Consider the following 17,494-nt stretch of genomic DNA (forward strand, 5'->3'; position numbering starts at 1 on the left):
CACTGCCTTCCAAAATGCATTATCAAAAAGCTGGATCAGAAGTGAAGTAGTTGGGACTAGAACCTGCACTCTGTTATAGGATGCCAGCATGGCAAACAGTGGCTTAATCCACTGAGCTACAACACTGGTCCCCTAATATCACTTTTGTCCTTTACCTGTGTGTTTTTATGGCACCTTTGTTGAAGATCTTTTGGCTGTGGATGTGTGTGCTTATTTCTGATGTTTCTGTTCTCTTCCACTAATCTATTAGTCTGTTTTTATGCCAATACCTTATTGTTTAGCTTACTGTAGTTTTACAGGATAGTTTGAAACCAGGTAGTATGATGCTTCCAGACCTTTTCTTTTTTCCTAAAGATTATTTTGGCCCCAGATGGGGTGAGCAGGCAGGTGGGGAGGGGAATGGGCCCCACCCACAGCTGACAAAAAACTCTGAAATGGTTTGCTTGGCACTGAAGTTGTCCTCTCCTTCCCTGTATCTGTGTGCACCACCAATGGTCAGACTTGGAAGGATAATTTTTCTGGAGTGCACCTTCCCATGAGACTAAGCCCTCAATGGGGAAGGACCACTCAATTCATGGTGAAGCACCATGCTTCGGGTTCACACAGCCCACCAGAGAGACTCAATTGCAACCTACGTTTCTTGATTCTCAAGTCCTGGGGATGGAAGGGTCAGGTCTGGCTGAAGGAAGTAGATGATCTAAGATAGTGTTTGTGGTGCTAGGGATGCTGTCTAGTGAAGAATGCTGGGACTTAAGGAAAGGTGTTGCCTTGTGCATGTCTGAGAGACAGGCATTTGCCTAGGGAGGAGCTTGTAACCAGGAAGGGCACAGCCCTAACCAGGGCATACCCCAGTCAGCCAGACACCATCTTCAGGCAAACGAAGGCACTCCCTCTAAATGGCACACCACTCCCATTCAGGACACTGCCCCCAGTTGCAGCATTTTCCTTAACCAGAACACTGGCCTGCCACACACAGCTGGGACACACCCATCACAAGGACACCTCTCACCAGCTGGAGCTTCCTCCTAGCCAAGGACTCCCCAACACACACACCAGAGCGCCCTTTCCCATTAAACAGCACAACTTTCCAGCTGGATGCATCTCAGGGTGTCCCCCTTCTTCAAAGTCTGATGAAATTATTGTGTGTTTGGGATTAGAGATCAGGGGTCAAATAAAGCCTTGGGTCGTTCTTCACCCTGCCAGTCTGCCAAAATCCCTGTTTAGAATGAAAAAATACAGCAGGCCTTACTTTTCCAGGGCTTCACATTCCAAGACTGCCAGTGGGTGCCTGAAACCACAGATGGCGCTTTGTTAGTGCAGTTTTTTCTTGTACAAATATACCTATGATGAAGCGCAACTTATAAATTAGGCATAGTAAGAGATTGCCAACAACAAATAATAAAATAGAACAATTACAACAATTAAAAAATAAAGACCACTTTGACCATTTGGGGGCATTTTTGAGTCCATAGAAATTTTGTGGTTGTTTCTTCTTTACCTGTGAATAATGTAGATTTAATAGTGATTGCATTGAATCTATAAGTCTCTTTGGATAGTATTAACATTTTAACATTATTAATCCTTTTAATTTTTGAATAATTCCAGAACCTGTAATATCTTTCCATTTATTTCTATATTTCTTTCCTCTTAAATTTTATTCAGGGCTGGTGCCGTGGCTCAACAGGCTAATCCTTCGCCTAGTGGCACCGGCACACCGGGTTCTAGTCCCGGTCGGGGCGCTGGATTCTGTCCCGGTTGCCCCTCTTCCAGGTCAGCTCTCTGCTATGGCCCGGGAGTGCAGTGGAGGATGGCCCAAGTGCTTGGGCCCTGCACCCCATGGGAGACCAGGAGAAGCACCCGGCTCCTGCCTTCGGATCAGCGCGGTGCGTCGGCTGCAGCGCACCGGCCACGGCGGCCATTGGAGGGTGAACCAACAGCAAAGGAAGACCTTTCTCTCTGTCTCTCTCTCACTGTCCACTCTGCCTGTCAAAAAAATTTTTATTCAGAATGTTTTATAGCTTCATTAAATAAAAACTTTCACTTCCCAAGTTAAACTTATTCCTGAGGATTTTATTTTTCATAGCTATTGTAAATGGAATTGATTTCTTGATTTGTTTAGACAGTTCACTATCAACATATAAAATGCTATTTATTAGGGCCACGTAGAGTAGTAAGCTAAGCCTCTGCCTGTGGCATCAGCATCCCATATGGGCACTGGTTCATGTCCCGGCTGCTTCTCTTCCAATCCAGCTCTCTCTGATTATGGCCTAGGGAGGCAATGGAGGATGTGCCAAGTTCTTGGGCCTTTGCACCTATGTGGGAGATCTGGAGGGGCTCCTGGCACCTGGCTTCGGATCAGCTCAGCTCAGCTATGGCTGTTGTGGCCATTTGTCTCTCCTTCTTTCTGAAACTCTACCTCTCAAATAAATAAATAAAATCTTTAAAAATAATAAATAAATAGCCGGCGCCGTGGCTCAACAGGCTAATCCTCCGCCTTGCGGCGCCGGCATACCGGGTTCTAGTCCCGGTCGGGGCACCGATCCTGTCCCGGTTGCCCCTCTTCCAGGCCAGCTCTCTGCTGTGGCCAGGGAGTGCAGTGGAGGATAGCCCAAGTGTTTGGGCTCTGCACCCCATGGGAGACCAGGAGAAGCACCTGGCTCCTGCCATCGGAACAGCGCGGTGCGCCGGCCGCAGCGCGCTACCGCGGCGGCCATTGGAGGGTGAACCAACGGCAAAAGGAAGACCTTTCTCTCTGTCTCTCTCTCTCTCACTGTCCACTCTGCCTGTCAAAAATTAAAAAAAAAAGGAAAAAAAAATAATAAATAAATAAAATGATATTGATTTTTGTGTGTAATCAACACACAAATTTGTATGCTACAAATTTACTGAGTTCATTTTTTAAATGTAACAGTTTTTGTTTGGAATTTTTTGAGTTGTCCATATATATGATTATGCCATCTGCAAATAAAGACAGTTTGACTTTCTTCATTCTGATTTGCATGCCTTATATTTCTTACCCTTGCCATATTGCTGTGTCCCTGTACTGTAGTGAATACAAGTGCTGAAAGCAGGCATCCCTGTCTTGTTCCAGATCTTAAAGAAAAAAGTTTCAGGCCGGCGCCGCGGCTCACTAGGCTAATCCTCCACCTTGCGGTGCTGGCACACCGGGTTCTAGTCCCGGTCGGGGCACCGATCCTGTCCCGGTTGCCCTTCTTCCAGGCCAGCTCTCTGCTGTGGCCAGGGAGTGCAGTGGAGGATGGCCCAAGTGCTTGGGCCCTGCACCCCATGGGAGACCAGGAGAAGCACCTGGCTCCTGCCATCGGATCAGCGCGGTGCGCCGGCCGCAGCACTCCTACCGCGGCGGCCATTGGAGGGTGAACCAACGGCAAAAAGGAAAACCTATCTCTCTATCTCTCTCTCTCACTGTCCACTCTGCCTGTCAAAAATTTAAAAAAAAAAAAAGAAAAAAGTTTCAAGTTTTCTCTATTTAATATGATGTTGGCTATGGGTTTGTAATATATGACCTTTACTAAACCTAATTTGTTGAGAGTTATTATTAGTCTTAGTGAACATCAGCAGGGTCCCTGAACTACACAATGCATTCCCTGACATACAGAACAGATGCTCTCTTGCAAATGCTCTTTGGTGTGTTTTTCAGGGAAATATATTCATATGGGATATGTATACAAGCAAGGGCAAAAGGGAATCACCTCTCAAGAGGATTCTGCTTACCCTTTAGAAGAGTAGGTGGCAAAAGAGAAGAAACTGTCATATGCTTTTCTTCCCATGGAAAAAATACAAGTTGAGTGTAATTCAAGAATTCAGAATTTGGAGAGAATTTCTCCTTTAGAGAGAAATTTGGTGTTTAAAGTATTGTATACAAGGTAGTTCATATGAATGTAGAGAAGAGTGGTTCATTGTTTAGGATAGCAATCAGAAACTAGTAAAAATCAGAAACTAGTAAAAATAAGATAAAAAGAGAGTTAAATTACCTGAAAAATAACAGAAGATTAAGGGGAAAAAATCTCTCTTCTTTGCATATCCAGTCAGTGGAGGGATGTGAAAATAGTATGCTATAATCTTATTTCTAGTTTTTTCCAGTGAGAGCATTTTATTTATTGCCCATAGTTAACCAGGAAATAGCAACTGATGAGGCCCCCAAAATATTCACTATTTAGATGAATTGATGAATGCCCAGAATCTAATATTTCAAAGGAAATAATTATAAATTTGAGTTTGCTTTGGGTTAGAATTCAGCTAAAGATGTCTCCCTGGCAAGGTACACTGAGATTCCTCATGATAGACGTTGAGGAATATGAGTTTACTATCCTCTTGTTTAAAAGGCATGATCTTTTTAATTCTGAAAGCAAAAGCTAAGACAGATAATTTAGAAGCAGAAACCATTAGTCAGGCTTTTTGCTATACAGCAAAGCAGTTATGAGTGGTATTTCAACCACCAGAAGGAGACTTAGTACACCAAGTATTGCTACTAGACTGTGATTGTATAAAGGATGTGATTCACATCTTCATCAAGACTTTTTAAAAAGATTTGTTTGGAAGCCAGAGTTAGAGAGAGAGAGAGAGAGAGAGAGAGAGAGAGAGAGAGAATCTTTCATCTGCCAATTCACTCCCCAAATGGCTACAATGGCCAGGGATGTGCCAAGCCGAAACCAGGAGCTTCTTCTGGATTTCCCATGTGGGTGCAGGGGCCCAAGCACTTGAGCCATATTCCACTGCTTTCCCAGGTGCATTAGTATGGAGCTGGATTGGAAGTGGAGCATCCAGGACTCAAAACAGCACCCAAATGGGATGCCACCATTGCAGGAGGTGGCTTTATCCACTATGCCACAACACCGGCACCTTCATCAAGACTTTTTAAAAATACTGCTTATAAGCTGGAATAAGAAATTCTATAGGTTTTGGAAATCATTGCCTTCCTGAAGGTAGATACAAAAAGAAAGTTGGACTTTCTTTAACTTTTATTTAATGAATTCATTTTTCATAGGTAAAACTTTAGGAATATAGTCATTCTTTTCCCCATACACACCCTCCCACCCTGACTTACATCTCACCTCCTATGCACTCTCCCATCCTCTTCTTCATTATGGTTAACTTTTAGTTTAACTTTATATAGAGAGGACTCACTCTATGCTAAGTACAGATTTCAACAGTTTGCACCCACACACGCAACATATAAAGTACAGTTTGAGAACAAGTTTTGCAGTTAATTCTATGTACTATGGTACAACTCATTAAGGACAGAGGTCCTGCATGAGGAGTAAGTGCACAGTGACTTCTGTTGTTCATTTAACAATTAACACTCTTATTTATTACATTTGTGATCACTCGAGGCTCTTGCTATGAGCTCCCAAGGCTATGGAAGCCTTTTGTGACTACAGACTCCATCAGTATTTGGACACAGCCATAAGCAAAATGAAAGTTCTATCCTCCCTTCAGAGAATAGTACACCCTTCTTTAATGGCCCTTTCTTTCCACTGGGGTCTCACAGAGATCTTTCATGTAGGATATTTTTTGCCACAGCGTCTTGGCTTTCCATGCCTGAAATACTCTCACAGGCCTTTCAGCCAGACCAGGAAGCCTACAGCTAATGTCATTCTAGGAGTCTGCTGTGTGGACTGCTTCCCATATTGGACATTCCCTCCTTTTTAATTCTGTCTATTATTATTACCAAACACTTGATGTTATTTATATCATCTCTTTTACACATAATCCTAACTGTATGTTGAATTTAACACTTAATGTGATCACTTTAACAATTAAGATAGCATTTTTACTAACAATTTTAATGGGATTGGAGTACAATGACAAGTTTTTAAGCTGTACTCTTAGAAGTAAGTCCATAGGACTGTTTGGAGAACTATACACTTTACAGGTATAAACTACCTCCTCCCTCTCTTATTCCCCCTCTTATTTTTTACTGGGATCAATTTTCAATTGACTTTATATACATATGGTTAACTCCATGTTACGTAAAGAGTTCAACATATGGTAGGAAAAAGAGAAAAGAAAAAATGAAAAAAGGAAATAAAAAATAAAAATAAAAAACTGTCCTTTGATAGTCAGGATGATGGCTATTCAAGTCATTGTTTCTAAAAGTTTCAATTTCACTTCTATAACTTTCAGTTTAGGAACACTATTAATTCTCACAGATCAGGGATAATATATGTTATTTGTCCCTTTGGGACTGGATTGCTTCACTAAGTATGAAGTTTTACAGATTGATACACATTGTTACAAAAGACCAGATTTCATTCTCTTTTACTGCTGTGTAGTATTCCATAGTGTACATACCCCATAATTTCTTTACCTAGTCTTAAGTTGATGGGCATTTATATTGATTCCATGTCTTAGCTATTGTGAATTGAGCTGCAATAAACATGGAGGTGCAGATAGCTCTTCTGTTTATTGATTTCATTTCCCTTGGGTAAATTCCCAGGAGTATCCCCTCTACTCATTAATCATCCATTTTTCACTGTGTGACTGGGAACGTTCCACTACTATAACGCTGTTTTGCCCCAACTCCCATCTGGTCTTTTCTACACATATGAACATTTTCATACATACCCACTCTGGCTAACAGCTACCAATATATTTTTCTCCCTTCCTTGATTACTTTCTTTGAACTATGAATCTCTGTGTGTGTTCATAAATCCAGATTACTACATGAGCTTAGAGTAATGAGATGGGTATGTTATATCTAGTATCAACAGAAGCTTGAATCACCTCATTACACTCCTATTGTTATCCTTTCCCAACTCCCTATTAATCAGTACATCAGGCTGCATCTGGAAAGTGGCAGTTCTGCTCTTTTTGAACAGTATACCTACTAGTCTCTATTTTGCTTCCTCTTTATTACCCATGACTGTGAATTCTTACGTTAAAAACATCTATGCTTACATACAAAATACTTCAAATTCTTGATTACTCAGGAACAGATAACCTCACTTGTCATCGCTTCAAATCCCATTGCTTTTTCTCCTTTCTCAGACTGCCTTCCTTTGAGTCGTTTTCAAAGAGTGAGTGGAGCAACATGAAGAGATTAAACTATTTTCTCCAACTCAATAAATTGTTGAGATATGTCAGCATAGAGTGGGTGTTTCAAAAATTTGAATCTATTGGTTAAAATATAGTCTAAGGATTGTACATAGATTTCAGTTGTCCATGCTTCCACACTAGTATCCTAGAGTTATTTATAAATTCTATTTTTAAAAAAGGTAGCATTTACTATCAGCATGTGAAATAATTATCTGTACCCTCTGTATTTATGGCAGCTCAATTTACAATAGCCTAGATAAAGAATCAACCCAGATGTCCATCAGCTGATGACTGGCTAAAAAAATGTTACATGTACACATGATGGAATACTACTCAGCCATAAAAAGAATGAAATCCTGTCTTTTGCAACAAAATGTATGCAACTTGGGACTATTATTGATTAGTGAAATAAGCCAACCCCCAAAAGATAAATATCATGTGTTTTCTCTGATTGATTGTAGCTAATATATAGAGTACAAAAAATCTTAATGTATTTCGAGCTAAACTGACATCTTCTGATTTGATTGTTGTCTATAATGCTTGCTAAACTCCTGAGGAATAGTAATCTCTAGTGGAGGATTAAGCTTATGATTATAAAGTAAATTGAAAATATGTCATTGCAAAAATTGAAAGAAAAGAAAGGAAGGAGGAGAGAGAATGAAAGTTATGGAGGGATGATGGAAATTATCAATATGCTCTTAAAACTATATATATGAAGTACTTGAAATATGTTCCTTTTATATAAATAAACAAAAAAGAATTTACTATTGAACTCTCAGTTCCTGAGTATAAAATTATTCACCAATGTAATATTTTGTAGCAGTCAATTTTTTTGTATTGCTTATTTATTCTGATGGTTGCTAACTCTCCCTTCAGAATCTACTTAGAAACAGTTGTTGTTGTTGTTGTTGTTGTTATATTATCTTATTTTCTTTTTCTTTTTTACTAGATGGTTTCCGAAAGGTGATTTCGTTTGACAGTGTATTTCATGTCAAGGAAAAGAAAAATATGCAGGAATTTCAACATCCATTCTTCCAAAAAGGGAAAACCAACCTTGTGGGTAGTATCAAGCGCAAGGTAGAGCGACTATCGCCACATATTTTTCCATAGCATTTTGGGCTATAGCTAGTCTTTCCTTGATCTACACATTTTAGAGTTTCTCTAAGTCTGAAGGGTCAAGTCATTGGCAGTTGAAATTTGCCATCTGGATACTCATTTGCTAAGTACTTCTAATAGTTCCCTGGAAAGATGATATTAGGTATCAATTTATCCAAAAAGACAATCATGGTCACTCTTCCTAAAGAATAAGTTGTTGTGGCTGGCACCATGGCTTACTTGGTTAATCCTCTGCCTGTGGCATCGGCATCCCATATGGTAGCCGGGTTCTAGTCCCGATTGCTCCTCTTCCAGTCCAGCTCTCTGCTGTGGCCCGGGAGGGCAATGGAGGATGGCCCAATTGCTTGGGCCCCTGCACCCGCATGGGAGACCAGGAAGAAGCACCTGGCTTCTGGCTTTGGATCGGCACAGTGCTGGCCGTAGCGGCCATTTGGAGAGTGGAACCAACAGAAGAAAGACCTTTCTGTCTCTCTCTATCACTTTCTATAACTCTACCTGTCAAATAAATACATTTTTTTTAAAAAAAAGAATATGTTGCTATCTTTTTACCATGTAGATGGGAATATAACATTTTAGGAAATAGAGAAGACTAAGATAATTTATAAAGTAATTATTTTATTGTTTTTCTTAATGAACAAAATGACTGCCATATCTGCTTGTTCATACCTATGGCTGCATACAAATCAGGACAAAATATAAAATAGTAACACAGTTTTTCACTTTTGGAATATCTGTGTATATTGACACTTGCATGAACATTATATGCAGATTATGTCTGTGTTCTGGACATTCAAGACAAAAAGGAAAACCATAAAGATTTGAAATATCACTTAGATCACTTGTAAACCCCTAGGGACATAGAAGACATTTTTAGGGGACCTACATGGTCAGCTATATTTTCAAAATAATACCAAAATATTATTGGCTATTTTCACCCTTTGTTCTATCATGAGTATAGTGAAATTTCATTCTAATATTAATATGTAATGAATGTGTTATTGTTAGGAAATCAGTAAATATCTAAAATTTTATCAACTTTTAATTTCATAAAGTGAATATTGGTGCATATAATATATAAACCAAAGATATTTGGTTTCTAAAAACTTTTTAAAGAGATCCTCAGACTAAAGAGTTAATAACCACTGCAATAGAACAAATTTTGCTTCTCAGGGCAATTTTTTCAATAATACCAAAGCACCCATGGTCTTTGCATTATTGTAGTGACCTTGGAATCATCTCCATTGTGCGAAGTAGAGGAATGAAGTAGAAAGCTAAACTAAGATAAATCAGTGCCCAATTCCATTGAAAATAGAAATGCTTTTTCTAGTATTGTGTTAGGCTTTTCTCATTTGGTTTAGTGAATTTTTGGGAAATGATACATATCATCCACAGAAGAGTGACCAGGTTCTGGGTTAAACATACAGCAAGCAATTTATTCATTATCACAAAATCAAAACAGACATCTGCTTTATTCCAAATGTGATTGCTCTCTATTCTGAGTTCTGATGAAATTTATCACATACTGCTGTTCACAGTCATCTTTTTTATGTCTGCATGTCTAACCTTCTCTCCTGTTCTGTTAATTCCACAAAGGATGTTTAACAAATCAACTTATTTCTCACACATTTTGACAGCAGATAGAAACAAGTTAGAAATTCCTATTCACATTTCCTAAGTTTCAATTTGAGAAACCTAGTGTCTGGACATCCTTGCTTGCTAGAACATAGGCTTGTACAGTTATGGTACTATATGAAGCTTAAATTTAGAGTGATTGATAATGCAATTGATTCATTGCCTATTCTGTTAAAGTGTTACTCTTATGACTTCTCTGAATTTTTAAAATGATATATTTATTTATTTGAAAGACAGAGTCACAGAGAGATACAGAGACAGACATAGACACATAGACAGACATCTTTCATCCACTGGTTCACTCATCAAATGACGTCAACGGCCATGGGTGGGCCAGACTGAAGCCAGGAACCTGGAACTCTATATGGGTCTCCCAAGTGGGTGGAAGGGGCCCAAATACTTGGGCCATCTTCCACTACATTCCCAAGCACATTAGCAGGAGCAGGCTTAGAATTAGAGCAGCCCCAGGACTTGAAATGGCATTTATATGGGATGCCAGCATCAAAGGAGGCAGCTTAACCCACTGCACCACACCAGCCCCTCTTGCTTGTATTAACTGCTTAAATAAAAACATGTATTGTGCCTATGCCATGAAATTCTGAATGAATGAGAATTTTTAAAAAGTCATTAAATATGATAATGTATCTTACAGACATATTCAAGCAGTATAGATCCAAGTCATTAAAGCCTGTTTAGTCACCATCTGTGGAAATGGTTATAACATTATTGTTATAGACAGTATTCTCCATTAAAAGTTCTCATATGGTGCTTCATTTATAAAAGTCCTAGTTCAACATGCTTGCATCTCTCTGGGCATATAAAATAAAACTACAGTCCACTTTGGATTGTTTCGGAGATTTAATCACATTGTAGATTATCCATGAGATAAAGCGTCTTCTCCAACACTGTTCATAATCATTTCTGAAAGGAAAGAGCTGGGTGATGATCAGACCTCAGGTTTAAACAGAATGCGCATGAAAGTGTGTTTCTAAATTAATCTAGTTTTTTTTTTTAATTTAGTTATTTACTTGAAAGTCAGAGTTGCACAGAGACAGAAGGAGAGGCAGAGAGAGAGAGAGAGAGAGAGAGAGAGAGAGAGAGAGAGAGCTCTTCCATCTACTGCTTCACTCCCTAATTGGCCACAACGGCCAGAGCTGCACCAATCCAAAGCCAGGATCCAGGAGATTCTTCCGGGTCTCCCATGCAGGTGCAGGGCCCAAGGACTTGGGGCATCTTCTACTGCTTTCCCAGGCCATAGCAGAGAGCTGGATCAGAAGTGGAGAAGCCAGGACTCGAACCAGCGCCCATATGGGATGCCAGCACTGCAGGCTGTGGCTTTACCCACTACATCACAGTGCCGGCCCCAATCTAGTTTTTTTTTTTTAATCAAAATAACATCTAAATGTCTTTGTGTATTTTCTTTATTAAATTATAGCTCTTTGTATGCATATTTTATTTTTCCCATAGGATATTTTCAATTAGGTGAGAATAGAAACTGTAATGTGTATTCATTCTTGCACATTTATTATTGTGTAAACTTCAGTCCCAAAATACATGCTTAATTTAATGAACATTTATCGTAGCTCCACTATGTAGAAATTATTATTTGAGAATCAAGGAGAAGGATAACCATAGAATACGCTCCTCATGTTCTAGAAACTTTCAAATTAGTGGGAGAGATGAAAATGTATGCAATGACTGTAATATGAAGCCTATTTTGTTTAGTGCTAAAATAGAGGTACATTTGGGAAATTTAGGCTACTGTCATAAATTAACCATTCCTCTTCCCTCCCATTAGTGCTTATAATGGATACTAACGGTATGAAAATTCTAACCAACCCAACTATATTCTGTTTCCATTTTAGGTTCCAGGAATGAGAAATGCAGATGTCAGAAACTCCCCTGATGAGTTCCAGGGAATAATGACTGAAATGCAGGAGATTAATGAGAAGCAAAACAATATGGAGGCCAAATTAGCAGAACTGGAAAAGTGGGTGTTTATCAATGTCTGTTTCTAAGGTTCTTTTTTTTTTTAAAATGTTGCGTGTAGTATTTTCTTTTTTTTCTTTTTTTTAACTTTTATTTAATGCATATAAATTTCCAAAGTACAGCTTATGGATTACAATGGCTTTCCCCCCCCCATAACTTCCCTCCCACCCACAATCCTCCCCTTTCCTGCTCCCTCTCCCCTTCCATTCACATCAAGATTCGTTTTCAATTATCTTTATATACAGAAGATCAATTTAGTATATATTAAGTAAAGATTTCAACAGTTTGCACCCACATAGAAACACAAAGTGAAAAATACTGTTTGAGTACTAGTTATAGCGTTAAATCACAATGTACAGCACATTAAGGACAGAGATCCTACATGAGGAGTAAGTGCACAGTGACTCCTGTTGTTGACTTAACAAATTGACACTCTTGTTTTTGGTATCAGTAATCACCCTAGGCTCTTGTCATGAGTTGCCAAAGCAATGGAAGTCTTTTGAGTTCACTGATTCTGATCATATTTAGACAAGGTCATAGTCAAAGTGGAAGTTCTCTCCTTCCTCCAGAGAAAGGTACCTCCTTCTTTGATGACCTGTTCTTTCCACAGGGATCTCACTCATGGAGATTTTTCATTTAGGTCATTTTTTTTTGCCACAGTGTCTTGGCTTTCCATGCCTGAAATACTCTCATGGGTTTTTCAGCCAGATCCGAATGCCTTAAGGGCTGATTCTGAGGCCAGAGTGCTGTTTAGGACATCTGCCATTCTATGAGTCTGCTGTGTATCCCGCTTCCCATGTTGCATCGTTCTCTCCCTTTTTTGTTCTATCGGTTAGTGTTTTCAGACACTAGTCTTGTTTATGTGATCCCTTTGATTCTTACACCTATCATTATGATCAATTGTGAATGGAAATTGATCAAATGGACTTGTGAGATGGCATTGGTACATGCCACCTTGATGGGATTGAATTGTAATCCCCTGGTATGTTTCTAACTCTACTGTTTGGGGCAAGTCAGCTTGAGCATGTCCCAAATTGTACATCTCTTCCATCTCTTATTCCCGCTCTTATATTTAACAGGGATCTATTTTCAGTTAAGTTTCAACACTTAAGAATAACTGTGTATTAATTATAGAATTCAACCAATAGTATTAAGTAGAACAGACAAAAAATACTAAGAGGGATAACGTATTAAGTTGTTCATCAACAGTCAGGGCAAAGGCTGATCAAGTCACCGTTTCTCATAGTGTCCATTTCACTTTAACAGCTTTCCTTTTTGGTGCTCGGTTTGATGTTTCTAAGGTTCTTAAAGTTGATTTCCTCTGAACTGAAGAACCGAACTCTTGTTTTCCATGGTGCTTTAAAGAGATTTCTTTTAAATAAAACCACAGCATGAATCAAATGCTTTAGTGTTTGGACTGCTGTTAATGTTCCAATAGCTCAGAACTCAGAACTCTGGCTGACTAGCAGACCGCTGTATAAATCAGAAATAAGTTACCAGCATCCAAGACAATTGTATAGGTATGGGCAGCATAAGCAGATAACAGTTTCCATCTGACACTGGAAAAACAGAAAAAAATATGTTAAAGCAGGTTCTTATTTAAGTACTCTGACCTATATTCCTGGGTTATTTCCTAAGTATTGGTGAGTCCCAAGATGGTTCTTTTCTCTTGCCTTGTTTTCACTATGTCTGTAAAATGGATACTTTAAGCTATTTTTGGTATTTTATAAAGAACTACAGAGTACATAGTAGAGCATGCAATGACTCTAACATTAGAGCCTTTACTCAGGTAGTAGAGTTCAAAGGCAAAATTTAAATGGCTAAATAGTTGCACAATAGTACTTGTGAGAGCAGCTTATAACTAATTATTTGCCTTAGAGAATATATATGTGTATATGTTCCAGGAAATATCCATCAATGTCTAAGTTAAACTTGAACTCATCTGCTAATCTTTCATTGAAGTGCAAATGTACCTTTAAGTTCATGATTCTGTCTTTTGTAACTGACTTAGTAAATTAAACTTTTCACTTCCAGCAAGGGAAAAAAGAGAGACAGTGAGAGTAATGAAAGTATTTTTCTGACCTTCACATTGAACATAAGCCAAGATTTCCATTCACTTTGACCATAAGCCAGTCTTTCATGTTAATTCTGGATATTGGCCTGCTGTTGAATGTTAACCATACCACACTTATATATCATGAGATTGATGATGTACCAGTGGGCTCTGGATGGTTTTATAGGTAGACCAGACAAAAATTGTTGGACAACAGTTGATAAATGACTTTCTGAGATTCCTTCTACACAAATATTTGTAATATTTTCCCATTGTGGAATTTAGATCATATTTAAAATTAATTCTGTACAAGAAATTTGTAGTCTTTTAATCTGAAACAAAGGGTGCAGTGTCATATTGTTCAGAAGTAAAGACATGCAGGTTTTGTGTAAATCCACTGGTCTTGATTAAAATGACTTCCAGCCTTCTGTGAAGCATTATTTTCTGCTCCTGTGATCATTAATAATGAATTTCATTAATATTATCTTGGTTTCCAATGAGTTTCATCTTGTCAAATTTAGGAGAGTATCAAGGTAATCTGTGCTTTCAAAAATGTTAATGTGATACTTGTGTGGACTAAGTGACAAAGATTGAAAGGAGTTAAATTTGAAGGCTGAAATATTCAGGCAGGGAATGGGGGGATAATATTCATGAAGAATATTGTGAATGATGTTAAATCAGACAGTTCAGCGTATTATTAGATATTACATCTTCAAAATGCCACAAACATCTTTTCATCCTGGTTTATTTGTGGAATTTAATGTTACAGGAAATATGCTACACTTTTTCTTGATATGACAAAACTAACGCAGAAGTTCCATGAGCAACAGCAGCTAACAGCACAGGTACCAATTCAGTATTTTAAAGGGTTTCTTGGGCCTGTGTTGTGGTACAGTGTGTTATGCCGCCACCGGCAATGCTGGCATCCCATATCTGAGTGCCAGTTCAGGTCCTGGTTGCTCTGCTTCTGGCCCAGCTCCCTGCTGATGCACCAGGGAAGGAAGCAGAAGATGACCCAGGTACCTTGGCCCCTGCCACCCAGGTTGGAGACTTGGATGGTATTCCAAGTTGCTGGATTTGGCTGGGCCCAGCCTTGACCATTGTGGTCAAATGGGGAGTGAACCAAGGGATGGAAGATTCTCTTTCTCTCTCTCTCTCTCTCTCTCTCTCTCTCGCGCGCGCTTTCTTTCTAACTGCCTTTCAAATAAATAAATGTATTTTTAAAAACTACTTATCCTATCTCTTCTGTAAATTGTTTATTAGAGCTACTTTATCACACTTCCATCTTAGAAAAATAAATGATTACAATGTAAAGTCCTGCAAAGGCCAAAAAAGTATATTAATTTTAAATCCAACTTGGTTGGATCTCATAACTTCCTCTTTATCTACTGATATTTCTAAATATTGAGCATTGTGTCCTAATTGAAATATTTTCTATGCTTTTTCAGATTCTCCAATTTCTCTTAAGTTTGACAAATGGAAACTGTATGATAAACACAAATAGAAAAAGGTGAATTCATTGACTCTCAAATATTTTCTTGATTACTAAGGCTCTTTTCTCTCATCTCTCAAGAATTTTTCACTTTGCAAGTTTATTCTTTATTCTTATCTTTGAGGTCAGAGCAGTTAGCATGTATGAATGGTATATATGATTCCAGGATAGAAAAGATACCCGACAAAGAAAGCCAAACATATCATTAACTCAGTATATATTGTTTTTGTTGTTGATGTTTTAATGCTTTTTAGAAGATAACAGATTAATTTGCTGTTGCATAATCATGATAGCAGTACCCTAGTTGCTAGTTGCTAGTTGCTAGTTGCTAGTTGCTGGTTGTTGATTATAGACTGTTTCGATCTATATCCTTAAGATGGTTTTAGGGGTGTCATTGATAACTAATGTATGTCTGTAAAGTACCAGTCATTCTAAGGCTTCTAGTCAGCTCTGAGGGGCCAAATGGTGCTGGATTGCTTCTTACACTTCCCATAGGATTACCCTAAAAAATGTGAAGATACCCTTAACTCCTTGTTAACGAGTCCTGGGACTTCCATATAGGCTCTTTATGCAAGGTATTAACCTGGCCAGAGAGAATAAAACCATTTTACCTATGATTTATGATATGATCAAGCATTCCCAGTTCCATCTTAACTTTTATAACCTAAATTTGTAGGATTTTTGTGTAAGTGCTTAGAAGACAGGGTATCTAATTGTAAAACATGCCTTTGCAAGGTAGCATCTAGTTCTACCTCATACACAAAGTCCCACATTTTTTGCTTGATTCCTCATACTGGATTAAGCAATTTAGAACCAATGAATAATAATTAATGGCTAATATTTATTAAATTCTTACAATATGCTAGATACTTTAAGTGCCTTACATGAATGATCACATTAATGTTCAGAAAAATCCTGTGAGAAATCTCTAATATTGTCATTTCACAGATGAGGAACTGAGTTCACTGCAAGTTTTAACTACATTTTTCAAGGTCTCATAGGTAATACATAATTGAGATAGTCAAACCCAGGTGGTAGAGCTATTGCCTCCAGAGCTTTGTCTCCCATTTGAGTGGGCCCTTCTTCCCACTTCAGATTTTCTTTTTGGTAACTTTTAATTCTAACATAATTAAAATTGCCAGAAAATTTATAACAAACTACAAAGGACTGCATGTAGTCTATACCCACATTCTCCTATCATTTGTTCTCTCTGTTCCACCCCACACACACACACACACGTACAAATTTTTTAACTGAACCTTTTGAGAGTAAATTGTGGATGTCGTGACCATTTAACCTTAAATGTTTTAATGTGTATTTCCTAAGAACATAACATTTTCTTACATAACCATTGCACAGCATAAAAATTAGAAAACTTAGCAATAATGTGATACAGTTTTCTAATCCCAAGTCCATACTCAAATTTCACCAATTTTATCACTAAAATTCTTTATAACCAAAGCTACCCACTGTCTTCTGTTCCTAGTCTAGGATTCAACCTAGGTTCATACACTGCATTACTTATTATGTCTCTTAATTCTATGGAACAGTTCCTCAGCCTGTCTTTGTCTTCTGCAACCTCAACAATTTTGCAGAGTGCAAGCCAGTAATAATTATAAAATACTTCTCCCTTTGAGTTTGGCATAATGTCTTGAGTAAAATCAAGTTATACATTTTGGACATTAGTGTCAATAAGGGATGTTGTACCCTTCTGTCCAGTTTGCATCATTGATGATAATAACTGTGATCATTTTGTCTCCCAAGTTTTTCAACATTTAAGTTGCCTTTTGCCTTTGTAATTGATGGCAGATAATTTTAATCTATAGTCTTTAAATCTTTAAATTTTATCTATTAATTTTAGAATATATTAGTGATTCTTAACTAAACCATATATTAATATGATGGTTGTACAAAAATGATTTCCCTATTTCATCATTCTTCTACATTTCAGTTTGCATTCTACTACACGGAAGATCTTTTCAACTTCATTGCCATTTACTTTTTTATTCATTTAATTGCATCTGTATGGAATCATGGATTCTCATTTTACTAAAAGGATTATAATCCTTACAATATGTCCATTAATAGACATGTCCTTATTACTTTGACCACTTACTTTGATATAATAGGATATTCCAGGCATAATCTGTATTTTG

The 17,494-nt window shown here is 38.1% G+C and overlaps 1 protein-coding gene across 1 annotated transcript in view; it reads left to right on the forward strand.

Moving 5' to 3' along the window:
- LOC133752745 (heat shock factor protein 3-like) overlaps positions 1–17,494 on the forward strand; it is a 79,607-nt gene that overhangs the window by 51,918 nt on the left and 10,195 nt on the right. The window contains exons 4-6 of the mRNA XM_062183092.1: positions 8,006–8,133; positions 11,670–11,794; positions 14,616–14,691. Of these exons, the coding sequence (XP_062039076.1) occupies positions 8,006–8,133; positions 11,670–11,794; positions 14,616–14,691 (329 nt within the window). The remainder of the gene's footprint in view (positions 1–8,005; positions 8,134–11,669; positions 11,795–14,615; positions 14,692–17,494) is intronic.

Source organism: Lepus europaeus, chromosome X (assembly GCF_033115175.1).
Source record: "Lepus europaeus isolate LE1 chromosome X, mLepTim1.pri, whole genome shotgun sequence".
Lineage (NCBI taxonomy): Eukaryota > Metazoa > Chordata > Mammalia > Lagomorpha > Leporidae > Lepus > Lepus europaeus.